The 17,868-nt window shown below is 42.5% G+C and overlaps 1 protein-coding gene across 3 annotated transcripts in view; it reads left to right on the top strand.

Annotated features, from left to right (window-relative positions):
- Nucleotides 1-17,868, top strand: part of pkdcca (protein kinase domain containing, cytoplasmic a) — a 60,176-nt gene that overhangs the window by 14,316 nt on the left and 27,992 nt on the right. For all 3 annotated transcript variants that reach the window (XM_080200598.1, XM_080200599.1, XM_080200600.1), the window contains exons 3-5: nt 1,515-1,786; nt 7,379-7,458; nt 11,491-11,598. In XM_080200598.1, the coding sequence (XP_080056724.1) occupies nt 1,515-1,786; nt 7,379-7,458; nt 11,491-11,598 (460 nt within the window). The remainder of the gene's footprint in view (nt 1-1,514; nt 1,787-7,378; nt 7,459-11,490; nt 11,599-17,868) is intronic.

Consider the following 17,868-nt stretch of genomic DNA (forward strand, 5'->3'; position numbering starts at 1 on the left):
AATAACATCTGTTAATGTTTCATTATAAATGAATTTTTTGAGGGGAAAAAGAATGCTAAATTTAATTCACTTCCTTTTCTTTAAAGAAAATAACTCTTTTTCTCATTACTTTCTCCTCAACTTAAGCCTTTATTCTCAGTCAGGCTGGTAAGCCTACCACCCCTAGAAAGCTTCTTTCTATGAGACCAACAAAACTTTGCCTCCTGGAAGACTTCAAAAGCAAATGTTAGCCATTTTTTTCAATGATCCACTGCTCTGATGTTATAGACTACAGAGTACATTTTCCATTTGTTTATTAAAAATTAATAATTTAACACAATTGAAGGGTCTTCTCTTACTATGTCACAATGGATTTTCTACATTTCTTTTCCAAAGCAGGTAACTGTAAAGTTCCACAGCAGCTTTTTTTTAATATTCCTTCTTTAATGTATTGTTTCCCAAGCACTGCTAAGTAAAATGAACTACATGGTGCCAAACAAATTACACCACTGTTTTAGATTTTATTAAATGTGATTGCTCTTTGTGTAATGTGAACCCAGTGAATTTTCCTCTGTTACAGTGCCATGCTGCAGTTGGTATTTGAAAAAGCTAAAAGACATAGAGCTGTGATGTAAAACACTGCTTGGGATGGCACTGTTACAGAGAAGTACGTCTCGGATTCAGTTTTCCGCCTTTGCCAAGTTAATTAATCTTAGCCGGAGCATCAGTTGGGGTTCCTGGTCAGAGAGGAATCAGTCAGTTTATATAAACTTCAAGTAAGGGCAGAATTGGACTCTGCTATTGGTCCCATGTTGCTGAATATCCTATTTCATTCATATTTAAAGAGTATTTACTTGGGTGAGACACACAATGGTTCCAGAAAAATGTCTCCTTCTGGACTGTGCTCCATTGTGCATTGGAGGAACTGCATTGCAGCAAGAGGTATTATTGGCAGCAATAGAGATGTCAAAACAGAATGTATAGGTACGTGAAAGCACATTAAGTAAAAATATGAGATCAGCTATGAGCCAGCTATTTTTTGTGTATGGATGGCACAATGGCAAATTGGTTATTACTGCTGCCTCACAGCACCAGGGACCTGGATTCAAAGCTGGCCTCGGGTAACTGTGTGGAGTTTGCACGTTCTCCCTGTGTCTGTGTGGATTTCCTCTCAGTGCTCCAGTTTCCTCCCGCAGTCCAAAGATGTGTGGTTTAGGTGGGTTGGCCATGCTCAATTGCACCTTAGTGTCAGGGAAATTGACAGAGTAAATATGTGGGGTTACAGGGATAGGGCCTGGGCAGGATTGATATTAGTATCAGCTTGATGGGCCAAACAGCCTCCTTCTGTACTGAAAGGATTCTATAAATTTAGTTTATGATTCTCTAAGCAATTTCAATACAATTCCCTCCTTTTACATATGTTATTAAATGGAGAGCAAATGAAGCTATATTTTACTTAGCTGTCTTTTTGGAGTTTTCTTTTTAAATACTTAAGCAAGTTGTATGAAGTCTGCCCTGTGTTATTTTCATTGCAGGTATGTTTGAGTTTGATACGCTTATTACACTATTTGGCCCATTCGCCTCTTGGCTCAGTGACATTGTTGGACTTCCGCCCTCGTCAGTTTGTTATCGTGGATGGTGAACTAAAAGTGACAGATCTGGATGATGCCAGCATCAATGAAACACCCTGCTCCAGCAACAGTGACTGTTTTATGGAGTTTCCAGCTCGGAATTTCACCTTAATCTGTTCCTTGGAGGGTAGATGCCAAAACATGAATGAGAAGCGGAATCTGTACAATGCATATAGGTAACTGCGTCTTTCACTGCTGAATGTGTCGGAAGAGCTCAGATTGCAACCACTGCTATTGCCTAAAACCAACTGTTTGTCAGTTTCATCGCTATGCAAAATTGCTTTGAAACTGCATTCCACTTTGTAAAGAAGTTGTGTCATTGACTTCATTCTATGGTTCTTAGACGGGATAATATGTCCAAACACGATACAGTCTGATATGCACTCACTGTTTATTATGACAAGAGAAGAAAAGCAATGAATAGTCAGAGAGTTTGCAATGATCCCAATGTTTTTACTCAGTTCACTCACAATCTAGGCGACAACAAGAAATCAATCATGCTAATCTTTACAGATAGGTGCAGATTGCTCCATTTAATTCTTTTCAGAAGCGTGCCGTCTGCACAATACACCACTTTGTCACGAGACTCGCTATAAGAAAGATACGAGGTGTTACAGAACAAAAACATGGCCCTGTAAGATTCTGTGGAATCTGTGTTGAATTTCAATGCACACAGTATGAGCTAAACTCACGTGACACGTAGAACATCAACATACATTTAGAAATTGCTACAAAACTACTATAAAAATGGCACAAGGCGGGATTGTGGGGAGGGGTACTTGCAGCCAGTTCACTGCAGGTGAAAATGGCAATGCTGGCACAAAATCCCACGAGACGGTGGGAGTGAGAATCTCATTGAGATCTCATTCTCGGATTTTCCCTGCCCTTCGCCAATGACACAATGGGATTCTCGCCTATTGTGGACAGTGTGATAACTCAGAAAACCCACTGGAAAGGAACCGTATTTATTGTTAAACATAAAGTAAAGCCATCGTGGCACACATACCTCAGACCCAACTTTTTTTTAAAACAATTTATCCAAATGCACTACAATTTCAGTCCAATTTATCAGCCTCTTTAAAATAGGTGCTACTGAAACATGGTTTGGAATTAAGTAATAACAGGCTGACAGAATTGGCTTGTTTTCTTGCCAGTGAAGTTGAGAAGGTGGCCAATTCTCCAATAACTGTCACTTGTATTAAACAAAGTTCCACAGACTAACTTGACACAAAACTATGGCAACCCCAAGAACCTGGCAGATAGCTAGCACCGACCTCTTTTATACAAAGGTTAATAGCCTGAATGTTTTTGCACATTGATAATTATTAAAACAACAAGCTGATACAATCACAATGTCACTAGCAATCATTACTATTTACTAATATGCTTTACTGTTTCTGCTCCTTAATACAGCAGCAAACAACTTCCCTTCCAATGCAAATGAAGTCCATTGGAAGTTATCTGTCACCTTCAAGGGTTTTGCCTTTTGAGGTGATACCTTCCACAGTTATTAAAGAGCAGAAATAGTAAAGCATACTAGTAAATAGTAATGATTGCTATTGACATTGTGATTATAATATCTTTTAATAATATCAATGTGCAAAAACATTCAGGTTATTAACCTTTGTATAAAAGAGGTCAGTTCTGGCTATCTACCAGGTTATTGGGGTTGCCGTAGTTTTGTGTCAAGTTAGACTGTGAAGCTTTGTTTAATACAGGTGACAGTTAATGGAGAATTGGCCACGTTCTCAACTGCATTGGCAAGGTAACAGGCCAATTCTGTCAGCTTGTTATTACTTAATTCTAAACCATGTTTCAGTAACACCTATTTTAAGGAGGCTCATAAAATGTCACCATCCAGTGTGCGGCTCTCTGGTGTGTCACCTCCTAGGGTTTCACCTTCTAGCGTTTTGCCTTCTATGAGTCCCAGCCGAAACAACAGTTCTCGCACAAGTCCTGACCGGAACATTAGTTGTGCAGACCCTTCTTGGTGACTGCCTTACAAAGGGCTCAGGTGATGAGTTCTACCTGGACAGGCCTGTTACCAAGGGAACTGGTATTCGATGAATCCCACAGGGAGATCAATTCGAGATTCCCCACGGAACTCATGGGGGTTATCACAGATGGGAACACCATTGAATATTTTTAAATAAATTTATATGTATGTTTCCAAGGTTTACAAAAGCTTCTGCAAAAGCTGAAGCTGTTGAGTGGAACCCACTGGGGGCGCAAAGATTACCATAACCCATGGAAGGAGAGAGAAATATTGGCACCCTGGCAGTGCCAAGAATGAACCCAATGGCAGAGGATTTCCCTTATGTATGGGGGTTGCCCCGATGCTTGTGAACATAAGAACATAAGAAATAGGAGCAGGAGTAGGCCATCTAGCCCTTCGAGCCTGCCCCGCCATTCAATAAGATCATGGCTGATCTGTCGTGTCTCAGTTCCACATTCCCGCCCTCTCCCCATAACCCTTGTTATGTTGTCCTAATGCTTGTATGCATTGTCCTGATGGCTGTCGGGGGCGGGGGTGGGTTGTGGAGGGGGGCTGGTTTATTTCTAACACAGATCAGGGCATCCTTTAAAGACAGTGTCCCAGTCTCTATGGAGCTGGCCATGTCAGCTCCATCAGATCCTGCCCCGCCAGTGACTGCACAAACCATGCCCCCAGATTCTCTGTGCATAGAGTGCCAGAAAGTCTGGAGAGAAAACTCAACGGTGCAGCTGGAGAGCCGCACACCTGCTTCCTCCCAGAAACTGACACTGACAAAATATCGGAAGATTCCGCTCCATGATCCTTAAGGTTGAATTGTTTCCAGAGTTGAGAATTGTATTGATCAAAGGTCACATCTCCATGTGCAACATTTCTGAACATAATAGGAGCAATTAAAATAAAAACACGGGTTAGTTCTCTCTCCAGACTTTCTGGCATTTATTGCAGTGCAGTACAGTATCTTCAGTTAGTCAGTAGGCAAATTAGTGATTTTGTATCCCGGTCTCATAAACAGAAAGCTCTGCCAGAGACTTGAGGCTGACACTATTTTGCAATGTTGGAGGCGCCATTTTTAAATGAAATATTAACACTAAGGCCCTGTCTACCCTCACAGAGTGAAGTGCAATTCGAGGAAGAGCAGCTGATGTTCTCCTTGTGTCTGGTCCAATGTTTATTCTTTAACCAACATCTAAAGTGGGTGATCTGGTCATTGACTTTACCACTCTCTATGGAAACCCGCTTTCCGCATATTTATTATTGTGTTTCCTACACTATAATAGGTCGAGAGTACGTTATTGGTTTTCGAAGTGCAGAAGAAGGCCATTTGGCCCATTGAATCTACACTGGCAACAATCCCACCCAGGCCTTATCCCCATAACTCCATGTATTTACCCTGCTAATCTCCCTGATACTAACGGGCCATTTATCATGGCCAATCCACCTAACCTGCACATCTTTGGAGTGTGGGAGTAAACTCACATAGACACAGGGAGAAGGTGCAAACTACACACAGTCACCCGAGGCCGGAATTGAACCTGGGTCCATGGCGCTGTGAGGCAGCAGTGCTAACCACTGTGCCACCGTGCCGCCTTAATGAAAGAAATTGTCATGAAAGAATTGCAAGTCTTTTTCTCTTTAATATTTCTATGGAAATCCTTGCATGGTACTAAAACATCTGTTTAGTCCAGAATAACTTGACAGTGCTGAAGCCCAACTTAAAGACAGTTTTATTGGCTTTTGGTATTTTGATTATCCCTGCTGCATGTCATTGTCATCCTGAGTCTGATTTTCAACTCCCCACCAGCTTGCCTAATTCTCACTGAAAAATGGGCACAGGGCAATTGGAAATGAGAAACATGGCTTCATTGCATATTAATATAAGTCTAATTATGATGCTAATAATAAATAATAATAAATAACAAATACAATTTTCAGGCAGTCCTGTAAATGAGTTAAGCACCTGAAACAGGTAGTATGCAGCTTAAATATGCAAATCAGTGTTTTACCCTGGTTGTAGAGGCATCTTTTCAGGTATAAATAGAATGAGTGTGTACATTGCCCCAAACATTTTTGTTATTCATTGTTGGGACATGGGCGCCACTGGCTGGCCAGCATTTATTGCCCATCCTTAGTTGCCCTTGTTCAGAGGACAGTTGAGAGTCAACCACATTGCTGGGGCTCTGGAGTCACATGTAGACGAGACCAGGTAAGGATGGTGGATTTTCCTTCCCTAAAGGACTTCAATAAACCAGTTGACAATGGTTTCACGGTCATCAGTAGATTCATAATTCCAGATTTTTTATACTGAATTCAAGTTCTTCCATCTGCCATGGTGAGATTTGAATCCGGATCTCCAGAACATTAGTTGAGTTTCTGGATTAATAATCTAGCGATAATACCACTAGGCCATTACCCCCACCTACGTTTGCATGTTTCTTCAGGATTTGAGATGCATAACCAGGAGGTCTGTAAGAAGGCTGCAGGAGACTGCTCACAAAAAGACCCAGGAAACTTTTATTTTGTTTGAGGCCAGGAGGAGTTAAAAAAAATCCTTGGTGCATTGCCTGAAAAATTGGCAGTGTGGTTTGGTCGTCCAGTATTGAAATCATCCAATTTGGTTTCTATTAGTGACAAATCCACAAAGTCAGGAAGATCCAAAACCTACATCCATGTTTTTTGCCCCTTCATTTGCTCTTGTGAAACAGCAGGGAGAGGATACTCTCAACTTTGCTCTAACTTCTTTTAATGAAGTACAAAGGAAAAGATAACAAGTGAACCAGGAATGGGGAATGATTGGGAAATTGCTTTTTAGTAATAATGTAAAGCGAGTGATAATGACATGGCAGCTTGTTTTACAGTCACCCAACTGACTTCAATGGAAAAAAATGAGACAATTTGCAAAGCAATGCCAATTTTTAAATGATCTCTTTTTTCAGTTTCACATTCAGATTAATTTTAACACCACTTATTTCTAATACAGCATTAAAAGGATTTATTTTTGAATAAGACCTATAACTAATCAGTAAAATAATGAGGGTGAAACAACAACCCTTTATTGGCTGAAAAGCCCATTGTGACGACCACTATAGATCATAGAGATTCGGTGAAGGCGCTATATAAATGCGAGCCTCACAGCACCTGGGATACAGGTGACCGTCTGTGTGGACTTCGCATGTTCTCCCCGTATCTGCATGGGTTTCCTTCCACTATCCAAAGACGTGCAGGTTGGATGGATTGGCCATGCTAATTTGTCCTGTGTAGGTTAGGGGGATTAACGGGGTAAATATGTGAAGCTATGTGGGTGGAGCCAGTATGGGATGCTTTAATGAAGAGTCAGTACAAACTTAATGGGCCAAATGGCCTTATATATTGTATGGATTCTATGATTCTGTGAAATTTAACTTCACTGGGGCATAAAATGATCCTGGTGGATTGGTCATTCAGTCTGTATCGCGCTTAATGTCCATTTCTACTGACTTCATTCCATTGTGCCTCTGCCAAAGTTAAATTTTGCACCCAATGACTCCAACCTCACATTTGTGACTAACTAAGCCCAAATCCTAGCTTTAAGATGAAATGATCGTGATTAGAGGGTGTAAGAACTATTCTTAATAAATGTTAATTCATAGTAGAGTGACATTGGCAAATGCCTGTTTGAGAGTTAGCTGACTGATCCTTTAGGCCAGATATCAGAAGTAGGAGGGAAAGAAAAATAATAAATCTCTCACCTATTAACAAGAAATTTCACATAGCTCAATATTTGCTCCCATTGCAGGTTCTTCTTTACCTATCTCTTGCCGCACAGTGCTCCAGCAAGTCTCCGGTCGTTGCTGGATAATGTACTGAATGCTACAGGTATGAAAAATAAATGTTTATTGTGCTGGCTTCATTCTGGCCAAAGGTTTCCGTTTACATACTGTATTTTTGTCAATAGTCTGATAAGTATGGGACAAGAATCTTGTTGTTACAATGGATTAGTATCGTACTGGAGTACTTAAAATCAAATTGGCTTTCCAATCCTGATGAAACAGTCGGCTGTATTAGAGATGTTTCATTGACATACTCTTAATCCATGAATTCGTTGGCTGGGATTTTCCAGTCTCACCAAAGTCAAAGGCCGTTTGCGATGCATGCCGACAGTGCCATTGGGGATCCCAGCGTGGGGGGTGATGGTGTTGCCCTCAGCAAGACAGGAAGATCCCGCCAATGGGAAGGGAATGATTGGGAAATCCCTTTTTTTTATTGAATATATCTCTGTGCACAAAGACAAATCACTTACTGCCATAACTATTGTTTTAATTGCTTTCCAGGGGTTGCTTTGTCATTTTATCTTCTTTGATTTCTTGATTTAATCTCCACAATCTGGCAACAGCAAGCAACAATGCTATAAATTGCACTAATTTAGTAACAAACGTTCCAAGGCATTTCACAGAGGTGTAAGGGAGAAAAGGACACCAAGCCAAAGAGATGCATTTTAAGGAGGGCCCGAAAGGAGGCAACATTGGTGCAGTGCAAAGGGGTTAGAGAGGAATTCTAGAGTGTGATACCCCAAGTTTCGGCAGGCATGACTGCCAATGGCGGGACTTAGAAATGGATTGCAGAAGAGATGAGGTTAGGCAAGCAAAGAATTTTGAGATGGGGCTGGAGTAGTAAGGCTAAAGGAGACCCCAGAAATAGACAGGAATGAGCCATGGAGGGACATCAGTACAAAACCAAGAATTGTATATCTGAGGTAGGAGAGAGTAGTGGTTTATCTTTGTCAATAAGGAAGTAATTTGTATTAGAAACAAAAAGCCATAGTTATCTGACAGAGAATGTGATTCATGTCTTTGGTTGGGACTGTTTCAGTGGAGGTACAGAAAGCTGATTTAAGGAAATGAGAGGATGAACACACAGGTCTTTTTGGGCAGCAGAATTTACCAGTCAGAGAAATATAATCTCTCAATTAAAGTGATTAATTGTTTTGTGTGGTTTTGCTAACACATCTTTAGACAAAGAACAAGCAAATAATTGTGATGAAAGAGTGAGCTTCCAACAATGTAAAATGATACTTTACTGGACAACTTGCTTATTTAATAAGTTCTGTCTTTCACTTTTCAGAGAGAACATATCCTCCAAATTGTTTTAAGCATCAATTTTAAGATAGTGCAGCCTGCAATATGAGAGATGGGTTGGCGTAAGGAAGCCTGTCGTCACAGCAAACACATATCAAGTGCTGCTCCCATTGTGATTTATTGTTTCCCTTGTTTTTATTTGAAACCAGAGGCACAAACAGAACAAGAGACTTAAACCTTTTTCCCACAATCCAACTAGACGATAAGATCATGGATATATCCTGGGATTTTCATTCACAGTTCAAGGGAATTTGCAAGTATTATAGAGCTGCACAGAAATAGAAGAACAAATGATTGGATAAGGTGGATAGGGGGATGTGGGGCGGGGGGGAGGTGGGGGCGGAATCAGAATGTAAAATAATTGTAATTTTGTGTAAGCTAGAAATTCACCTACTTTTGGGTTGGACTGGTGCAAATTGTCGCACAGAAATGTTTTCAGAACAGACAAGCTTTAACAAATCACTCAAATATTCTGCATTTATTGTCTCACCCAACATTAACTGCTTCTCCCCTGCTGCCATCAGACTTTTGAATGGACCTATCTCGCATTAACTTGATCTTTCTCTATACCCTGGCTATGACTACGTTCTGCACTCTCTCCTTACCTTCTCTATGAATCGTATGCCTTGTCTATATAGTACACAAGAAACAATACCTTTCACTGTATGCTAATACATGTGGCAATAATAAATAAAATCAAATCAAAAATCAGAATGGCACTGGTTGGGAAGAGCAAGATTCCCCGAGCTCACAAAATAAACTAGAATGAATATTCTACAAAATTCATACACCTGTCCCAAATACCAGTTTAAATTCCACCCTTCCTTGAACATTGCACAGTACTTGTGTTCAGTTTTAATTATATATTCCACAAAAAAAGTACTGAGAACCATTCATTCTCATTCAACATTGTTTTTAGATCCATCATGATTATACAACAAAAATATGCAACTTTCTACCTGTATAATGTCCAGCTCTTTGGAAATGGTCTGTCCAGTAAATGAATCCTGTGAATTAGATATCGCCTTATTGTACTTATCAGCACCTTGGTATTTCAAACAACACTTGCTTACTGCAAAACAGGTGCAAACTTGTTTCACTCTTCACAAGATAACCATAAATGCGTCTTGTCACCAATGTCCTGAGCTCATTTACTTTAGGAATTTCAGTTGGTTATTGGATAGGCACATGGAGCGCACCAGAATAATAGGGAGGGGATAGCTTGATCTTGGGATTGGGCATAGCTCAGCACAACACTGAGGGCCGAAGGGCCTGTACTGTGCTGTAATGTTCTATGTTCTATAAGAAAAAATGGAGCCACGCTTTTCACTGGCACATAGTTTGGCACCTTATCGCATGGCTCTCAGCTGGGTTTCTCAATGGATGACAATAGGATATGCCATTATTGGGGTGAAGGAGAATAACATTATATTTGATGACTCTTGTCACCGCACTTTTGTTGTTTGATTCAATGACAGATGGTAGTTGAACCAGCTAAGACCACCCTACACCACCATCTCCCCCTCACCCCCCAAATTTCCAACCTTCATCTACACTTGGGTGAGAGAGGGATTTATCATGTCAAGTTGAAAAGAACGAAGATGGGGCCCAGACTGCAGACTGGGGCTGGAGTTTTACTGGCATGCCCGCCCCGATTCCAGGGGCGGGCGAGACTCAGAGAATGGTTCATTCTCCACTTGCCTGAGGTGGGAGTGTATGAACCTTGGGCGGACGTGCTGATAAAATTCCTTCCTGTTTGTCTGCAGAATGGTGAAAGCTTAGACAATATTGCTGGATACCATAGCCACTGTGCTAATCCCACACTCAGATTTATTACTGATACATCCACAACGCAATAACATAATTAATGGATCCATCCCGCAGTGACAGCTCCATTCCACTTGGTGTTAATTGTAAAATGGCCGAGTGCTACTAAATATCATGGCGGAATCTTCGGGCTGCACTTACCCCAAAACCAAAAAGTCCCGCTCGTGGTCTATGGACCTTTGCACGGTCCGCCCCTGCCTGCTACAATTCCCATGGCGAGCAGGATGGAAAAGTTCCACCCCCTCCTTTTGTGTTTTTCTTTGTAATTAATCAGCTCTCCTGCTCTGCTCGAAATCATGGATTTTTGCTGCCTAAATTGAAGATATGGCCAAGTGCCACTTTGCAGTTAGAAAGTAAGGAATGTGATTGCATCATCTAATATTAGATTTCCCATTCATTCCTGTGGGGATGTACCTGCTTCCTCCTCCACATCTCCACACAATGACCTTACTGAGGTTAGGAACTTGCTGTCGTGGGACATGCAGAGCAAACCTGTTTTCTAGCAGCCTCTGTGTCACTGCGAGGTCCTGGTCATCAGGTTTCTACTGGTTTTTTAATTACGATGCCTGGATGCTGGTCTGAGGCCTGCAGTGCAAGGATGAGGCAAATAGAAGATAAGACAATGGATATCAGAAATTAGTGGTTAAGTGACTCTTTAGTTTGGATTTTAAAAGCTTGAGGATTGGATGGTTTTTAGGAGGAGAAAAAAAGCTGGTCTGTAAGACCGAGTGGACGAATAAAAGATTTAGTCGGACAGTACAATGAGTACAATGTATTCAATATAGTTTGAATGCAAGGGGTCAGAAGCAGAACACGAGAAAACCATTCAGAGCAGCACTGACCATAGCCGCATTGAGGAACTAAAATGGAAAGAAAAAGTCACATTGTACTGAAACGATTGAAAGAGACAAGAAAGCATTTAACTGAAACACTGTTTGTTTTGCAGGGGAGTTGCGCTGGGGAATAGACGAGACACTGACTCAGCTAGAGGAGGTTTTGTACCTGTTCAAGAGTGGTTTATATCTGCAGAATGTCACAAGAAGCCAAACCTCGGGTAAGACAGTCTCAATTGCACTAACTGCACGGCTGCCAAGCCTCCAAACATGCTGTATTCTGTTTGAGCTTCAGGTTAAATAGAACGGGCAGGGAAACTTTGATTCATCACAGATTGATTCAAATGTTGAAAGTGCTGTGCTGAAAGCCTGTGGTTTGAGCTGTATGAAGGCAGAGTATATAAAGAAAAATAATTACAAAGTAATTTTAATCCTGGCATGCAATTAGGTGGGGCTAGGTTACATCTGTGTTGATCCTTCATCTTGGGTAGCTTACAAAATGTACCGTTTATTTTATTATACAGTGACCCATGCTGGTAGTTTTGCTTGACTGATGTGAGAAGTAGTAACTGAGATGTTTGAGACTTTGTGATGTGTAATCCATATTATATCCTAATATTTCTCGAGAGGAAGTTGCCACTGAGGTATAGTAGAAATACTTCCTGCCCATTTTCAATGTGGAGTTGTAGGGTCGGGGGTGTGGGAGGAGGATAATAGATCAGCTCCATTCACTGAGTGTCTATGAAACAGCATATTGTCCACAACTTATTCGGAGTAGAATCTGTCCCTTCACTGTGAGCGAGTTGTCCTCTTCCAAAGTGTCAACATTTGCCTGGTGGCAGCATTTATGCCTCTGAGGCAGAAGGTTGCGGGTTCAAGTACCACTCCAGAGAAATGAATATAAAACACTATGATGATACGCCATGAGTACTGAGGGAGTGCTGCATTGTCAGGAGTTCAAACTTTTAGATGTGATGTTAAATCAAGCCTTGGTTTGCCCTCTCAGGCGGCATCCCCCTCCACAAGGTGGCCTGGCAACTGTGGCCACATTTTAATTTCAGAAACAGTGATGGAGATTCAGAAGGTGCTTCACAATGGAGGTGCCATCTTGCAGTGCCCACCTTTGCTAATAAGGCTGCTGTCCTCAGATTGGGTCCGCAGCCTCAAGAACCCTTTATCGGATGGCAGTTATAAAAGGGCCAATTAGGATGCCACCTCCTGGAAGATCATGCCAGTGAATGTTTCACTGGCAATTGCAGTATCAGGACCTGGAAATAGTCTCAAATCAGTCAATTTTTAAAGGGCGTGAGATTCCACCCATACAGTGCTAACCTAGCCTGGGAACAATTCACATCCAGATATCATCCTACAAAAGATATTTACAGATTAATTCTGGAACCTCAAATTCTAGTTTGTATGCAAAAATCAGAGACTTTTCAACCACTCTGCTTTTGAAGTTATTTTAATTGGAGAAATATTCTTGGTTGGATTGTTTGATGATCAGCATGTGAAGAAATAAGTTTCTGTTTTCCATTGTGAGTCTAAGAATTCTTTAATCCAAGGTGGTGTTCCTCTTGTTAGTCACGCTGCAAGATGCTTTTTCACCAGCTTGTTGCATTCTCTGGTTGAGTTGTCCCTCTTTAAGATGCTGGGGTGAATCTTTGAATGGCAGCGAATGTGATATATGTAGAATGATGAAAATGGCATGTGCAACACCCATTTCCTGTCTGTCACACTTTAACAGTGTAACACAGACAGTTAAAGAAAATTTAAAATCTAAATGGAAATTTAATTTTAAAAATTTTAAATGGAAATTTAATTTTTAAATTTAGTGGAAAATGGAAATGGCACACTGGCACAGTGATTAGCACTGTTGCTCCCAGCATCGGGGACCTGGGTTCAATTCCAGCCGTGGGTGACTCTGTGGAGTTTGCACATTCTCCTCGTATCTGTGTGGGTTTCCACCCACAGTCCAAAGATGTGCGAGTTAGGTGGATTGGCCTTGCTAGTGTCATCTTAGTGTCCCAAGATGTGTAGGTTGGAGGATTCGTGGGATAAGTTCATTGGGTTACTGGGATGGGTCTTGGATAACATTTCAAAAAAGATGGTTTGGTGCAGACTTGATGGGCCAAATGGCCTCGCTCTACAGTGTAGGGATTCTATAATTCTAACACCAAGGACAGAAAATACCAGAGCCAGGATAACTGCTGTCCCATGACTGCTCGAGATAGCAACATTTTTTTCTACAGCAACAATCTCTTTATTTCTCCTTATTTTAGAAGGGACATTGGCTTTTAGCAGCAGGGGGAGAATCTCAAATCATGGAATCCCTATGGTACAGAAGAGGGCATCAATCCCATCAAGTCTGCACTGAGTCTCTGACCATGGCCCTTCCCACTTTTCCTATATAAAAACAGAGTTTGGCCTAAAATTCTATGTTGTCCTCTATATCATCCAAGCTTCAGTGGAAACACCGAGTTATCATATTACCCTGAGTAATTTTTAGTCACCCATCCTTAAATATACAAATTGGATTTGAGGAGAAAAAAAGAGACTTGCATTTGTGTAGCACATTTCATGACCTCTAGAAGTCCCATAGTGCTCTACAATTTTTGTAGTGCAGTCTCTGTTGTCACCCGAGACCCACGGCAGCCAGGTTGGGCATGACTAAATCCTACAAACAGCAATTAAATCAGGCCAGATTATCTTTGAATCGTGTCATGACATCTTGTACATCCACCTTAGAGGGTGCAAGGAACCTCAGTTTAAGGTTTCATCTGAAAGGCAGCATCTCCAGCAGTGTGGCACTCCCTCACTACTGCAGTGAAGCTTCAGCCTAGATTTTGTGCTCAAAACACTTTAGTGAGGCTTGACCTCATGTCTTTCTGACGCAGGGGAAATATTGGTATCGACTGAGCATTGACTGCTGAAAGTTGCCAAATCCAAAAGTAAGCGAGAAAAAAATGGGTAAAGTTTGCTTAGTTATGCCAAACATCAATTGGCCTGAAAGGGATTACTGGATCTCAGGGTAAAACAAAAGGGTGGAAGATTTTTATTTTGTGAGCCGAGGAAAAGCAAGAGTATTTCTGCTGGGTTTGTCAGAGAGTCTGACCCTCGATTGGTTCATTCCATTTCTTCCCCTCCCCCAGAATTGCCTCCTTATCCCTCCCCAAACTGGCTTGTTAGCTAGTTTATTGCCTTCCCTGAGTTGCACCAGGGCAGCTGCTTGGAATCCACAGTGCAGCATTGCCATTTAAATGATGCTCAAAGCCTTGTTTGGCTCAGGCCCCTAGGCCTGACCTGGTCAACAGGCAGAACCTCTGCTTGGGAGACTTTACACCAGTTTTGGGTGGAAGTGAAATCTCTTGCCTGTTGTATTTACATGGATCGATGGGTGGAATCTTATCAGCATCGCAAAGGCAGAACGGAGGACGTTTAGAAAATCTTGTGTTGAGGCGGCACCCACAGCTTTCCCACTTCTGAGTGATGTGACATGGGGTGAGACTGGCATCAGCTACACATCAGGCAGAGCAGGTCGCGAAATAGGAGACATAAATGCCACTTAGGGGCAAATTGGAGACATTGCCAGGATTTTACCTCTCACTGGAAGCAGACAGCTGATGAAGGAGCAGCCCTATGACAGCTCGTGATTCCAAATAAACCTGTTGGACTTTAACCTGGTGTTGTGAGACTTCTTACTGTGCCCCCCTCAGTCCAATGCCGGCATCCCTACATCAAAGCCCAGAAGATGAATGGAAGCAGCCTCCCTCCCGGCAGCAAACCTCCTTTTAATTTTCCCCATCCCCCCAGCAGCGTCGCAGGTGCCTGAGGGCTTGAGCTCCTGCTGCAGGCCATCCTATCGTCCGTAGAGGGGACCTGCCAGCTGTGGCCACAGTTTAACTGAAGCTTTTGCTGTGGTGACTGTCTCCATTTTGGGGCATCTCTCCCTGAGCGGGGCAACAGTCACCCAGAGTCTAGGATGCCCCCTCACAAGCCCCTCCAGCTGTGCGACCTGCCCTCTATCTGTAGGGGCTCCTGCAGGTAACGTGTTAACTGACCTCTCCGATAAGATTGCATATCTGGAGAAACATCATACACTATTGGGTTCACACGCAGGGTGGTAAGATCGCAGCCAGTGTGCCTCGCTTTATTTATAAGGCAGCATAGCCATTGCCTTTCCCTGAATAGCACAACTGGAAACTTGTTCAGCTCAAATACAAACAGAAATGCTGGAAATTCATAGCAGACCTGTCAATACCAGAAGGAGAAAAGACAGTTTAGGAAGGTCTCTTCATTAGAAACTACCCCTTGCTCTTTAGGTTGTTCCTACTTTCTCTACTATATGGTATATCCATTTTTAAAAAAAATCAAACATAGCAAACGTTCACTTTGTGTTTCCTGTGTATTTTTTTTGCACGCTCTGATTGTTTCATGTTGTAATGTTCAAATCTGTCACATTCCATTGCCCGATGCAGCGCCTCCAACCAGAATAATGAGACAAAATAAAAACACTTGGGTATTGTAAAGAGGGATTCCAAGCAGGTCTGGGTTGTGGGCAGGCCCTAAGCCGGCTGCGGTTGAGCTGCCCAGTCTCTCTGGCGTGGTGACGGGTTGTTTGATTTGAAATGGGCGTCCGGCGCTCACTGCTTCACTGCAGCTGTATAGCAAAGGGAGACGAGTGATGATGGATTGCGGAGTTCAGAGCGGGGAACGGAAAGGACAGAAAAGCCATTCATTGTCGGAGCGAACTGGAATAACCCCGGGTTGTCTGTACGTACCTTGCTTCATAATTAGCGTGAATAGCTGCACAGGTGTTCCGATGACTTTCCAATTCTCTGATATCCGTCATGCTCCCCGCTGACTGACGCCTGTCGTCACATTAAATTTATTCTCAGCGCCACAATAAATAATACAAGCATTCCTTTGTGGAGAAAGTGCTAGGAAGGTTGTGGTTTCTCTGGTGCTGCTTGATCCCAGTTTAAGTGGCAAATCGGAACTCACTGTTGAGGTGCTGCGGATTAACTGCTGTACATTGGTTAGATTTTTTTTTTAAATTGATGTGACAGGGACTATGACCAGAAAAGAAAGTTGAGGGACAGCAGGAAAGCTATGGTCAGTTTTTCACTGTCCTTGTCACTCTCCTTTCTCCTTTTCTATCACAGTCTATCTCTCCCTCATTGTCGGTGTCTCTCAGCACAGTGGTTTAGCACTGCTGCCTCACAGTGCCAGGGACCTGGGTTCGATTCCTGGCCACTGTGTGGAGCCTCCACGTTCTCCCTAGGTCTGCATGGGTTTCCTCTGGATGTTCCAGTTTCCTACCACATTCCAGAGATATGCGGGTTAGGTGCATTGGCTATGCTAAATTCTCCTTCAGTGTACCCGAACAGGCGCCAGACAGTGACGACTAGGGGTTTTTCCCCAGTAGCTTCATTGCAATGCTAATATAAGCCAATCTGTGACACTGATAAATAAACTTAAAAAGTTTATTTTTTGTGCTTTTTATTTTTTCTTTCTCTTTTTGCCTCCCTTCCCCTCTGTCTGTCACACTCCTATCTTTCTTCCCGTCTGCCTGATGTACTGTTGCTACTTCCTTTCACTCTTTCCCCATCTCCCTCTCTCTTGCACCTTGGGTTTACTTTTCAAATCTGGGTTGGGAACCCAAAGCCCAGACAGTGCCCGGGGCCCCGAGCCCTCCAGCTCAACCGTGTCGTCCGTGCAATGCTATTTTGTAATGTAAATGCCCTGACTGGGTCGGAGGTGAACCTGGGACCAATTGGGGGCGCCAAGTGTTACCAGGAGGCGGGAGCTGCCTGCAGAACATGAGCAGCAAAGGCAGCTGTCAGTTAGGGTCGAGACCTGCTGCTTCCTTCATGAAGAGGACAGGCAGCACTTTGGCGAGCCAACAGCCTAACTGTGCAATAGGTTGATGTTTGATTATGTGCGCCTGTTGATTCTTCTGTATTCTGTGTGCTATTATTCAAGCCTGGGTATAGTTCCAGAAAGAAACGGAAATTAAACTGCAGCAGTAATCTGTCAGCTTGTGACTGCAGACATTTTAGAAGCATTGTAAATAAAACTCCTGCTCAAACTGGCATATCATCTCGATACATCTCCCAGGCATGAAACACAACACTGAACCCACATGAAAGTGGCCAACTGAGACATAATGCACACAATCCAGCACAAATCCATCGGGTCATGACTTTCTACCCTCCGCCCTCCCACCATCTAAAAAAAAACTCCCACTTTCCCTGCACACTGAATCCTGTCACAGTGCACCAACACGTACCAGAATGTTCAGGTTCATCCATTTCCCAATTGAAAATCCCATTCTCTGCCTCCTCATCCCTTTAACAAGCTCCTCAAGATCAACAAGATGTTAACTGGAGGTGAGTATTTCCATCCCTCCTGTAGAAGCTTGGATTGTGCTTCGAGGTGTGGGGATCCAGAGATGCCTTCATGGAACACAACCATTCTCAACTCTGCAGGCA

Source organism: Carcharhinus amblyrhynchos, chromosome 12 (genome assembly GCF_965287045.1).
Source record: "Carcharhinus amblyrhynchos chromosome 12, sCarAmb.v2.hapA, whole genome shotgun sequence".
NCBI classification, from domain to species: Eukaryota; Metazoa; Chordata; class Chondrichthyes; order Carcharhiniformes; family Carcharhinidae; genus Carcharhinus; species Carcharhinus amblyrhynchos.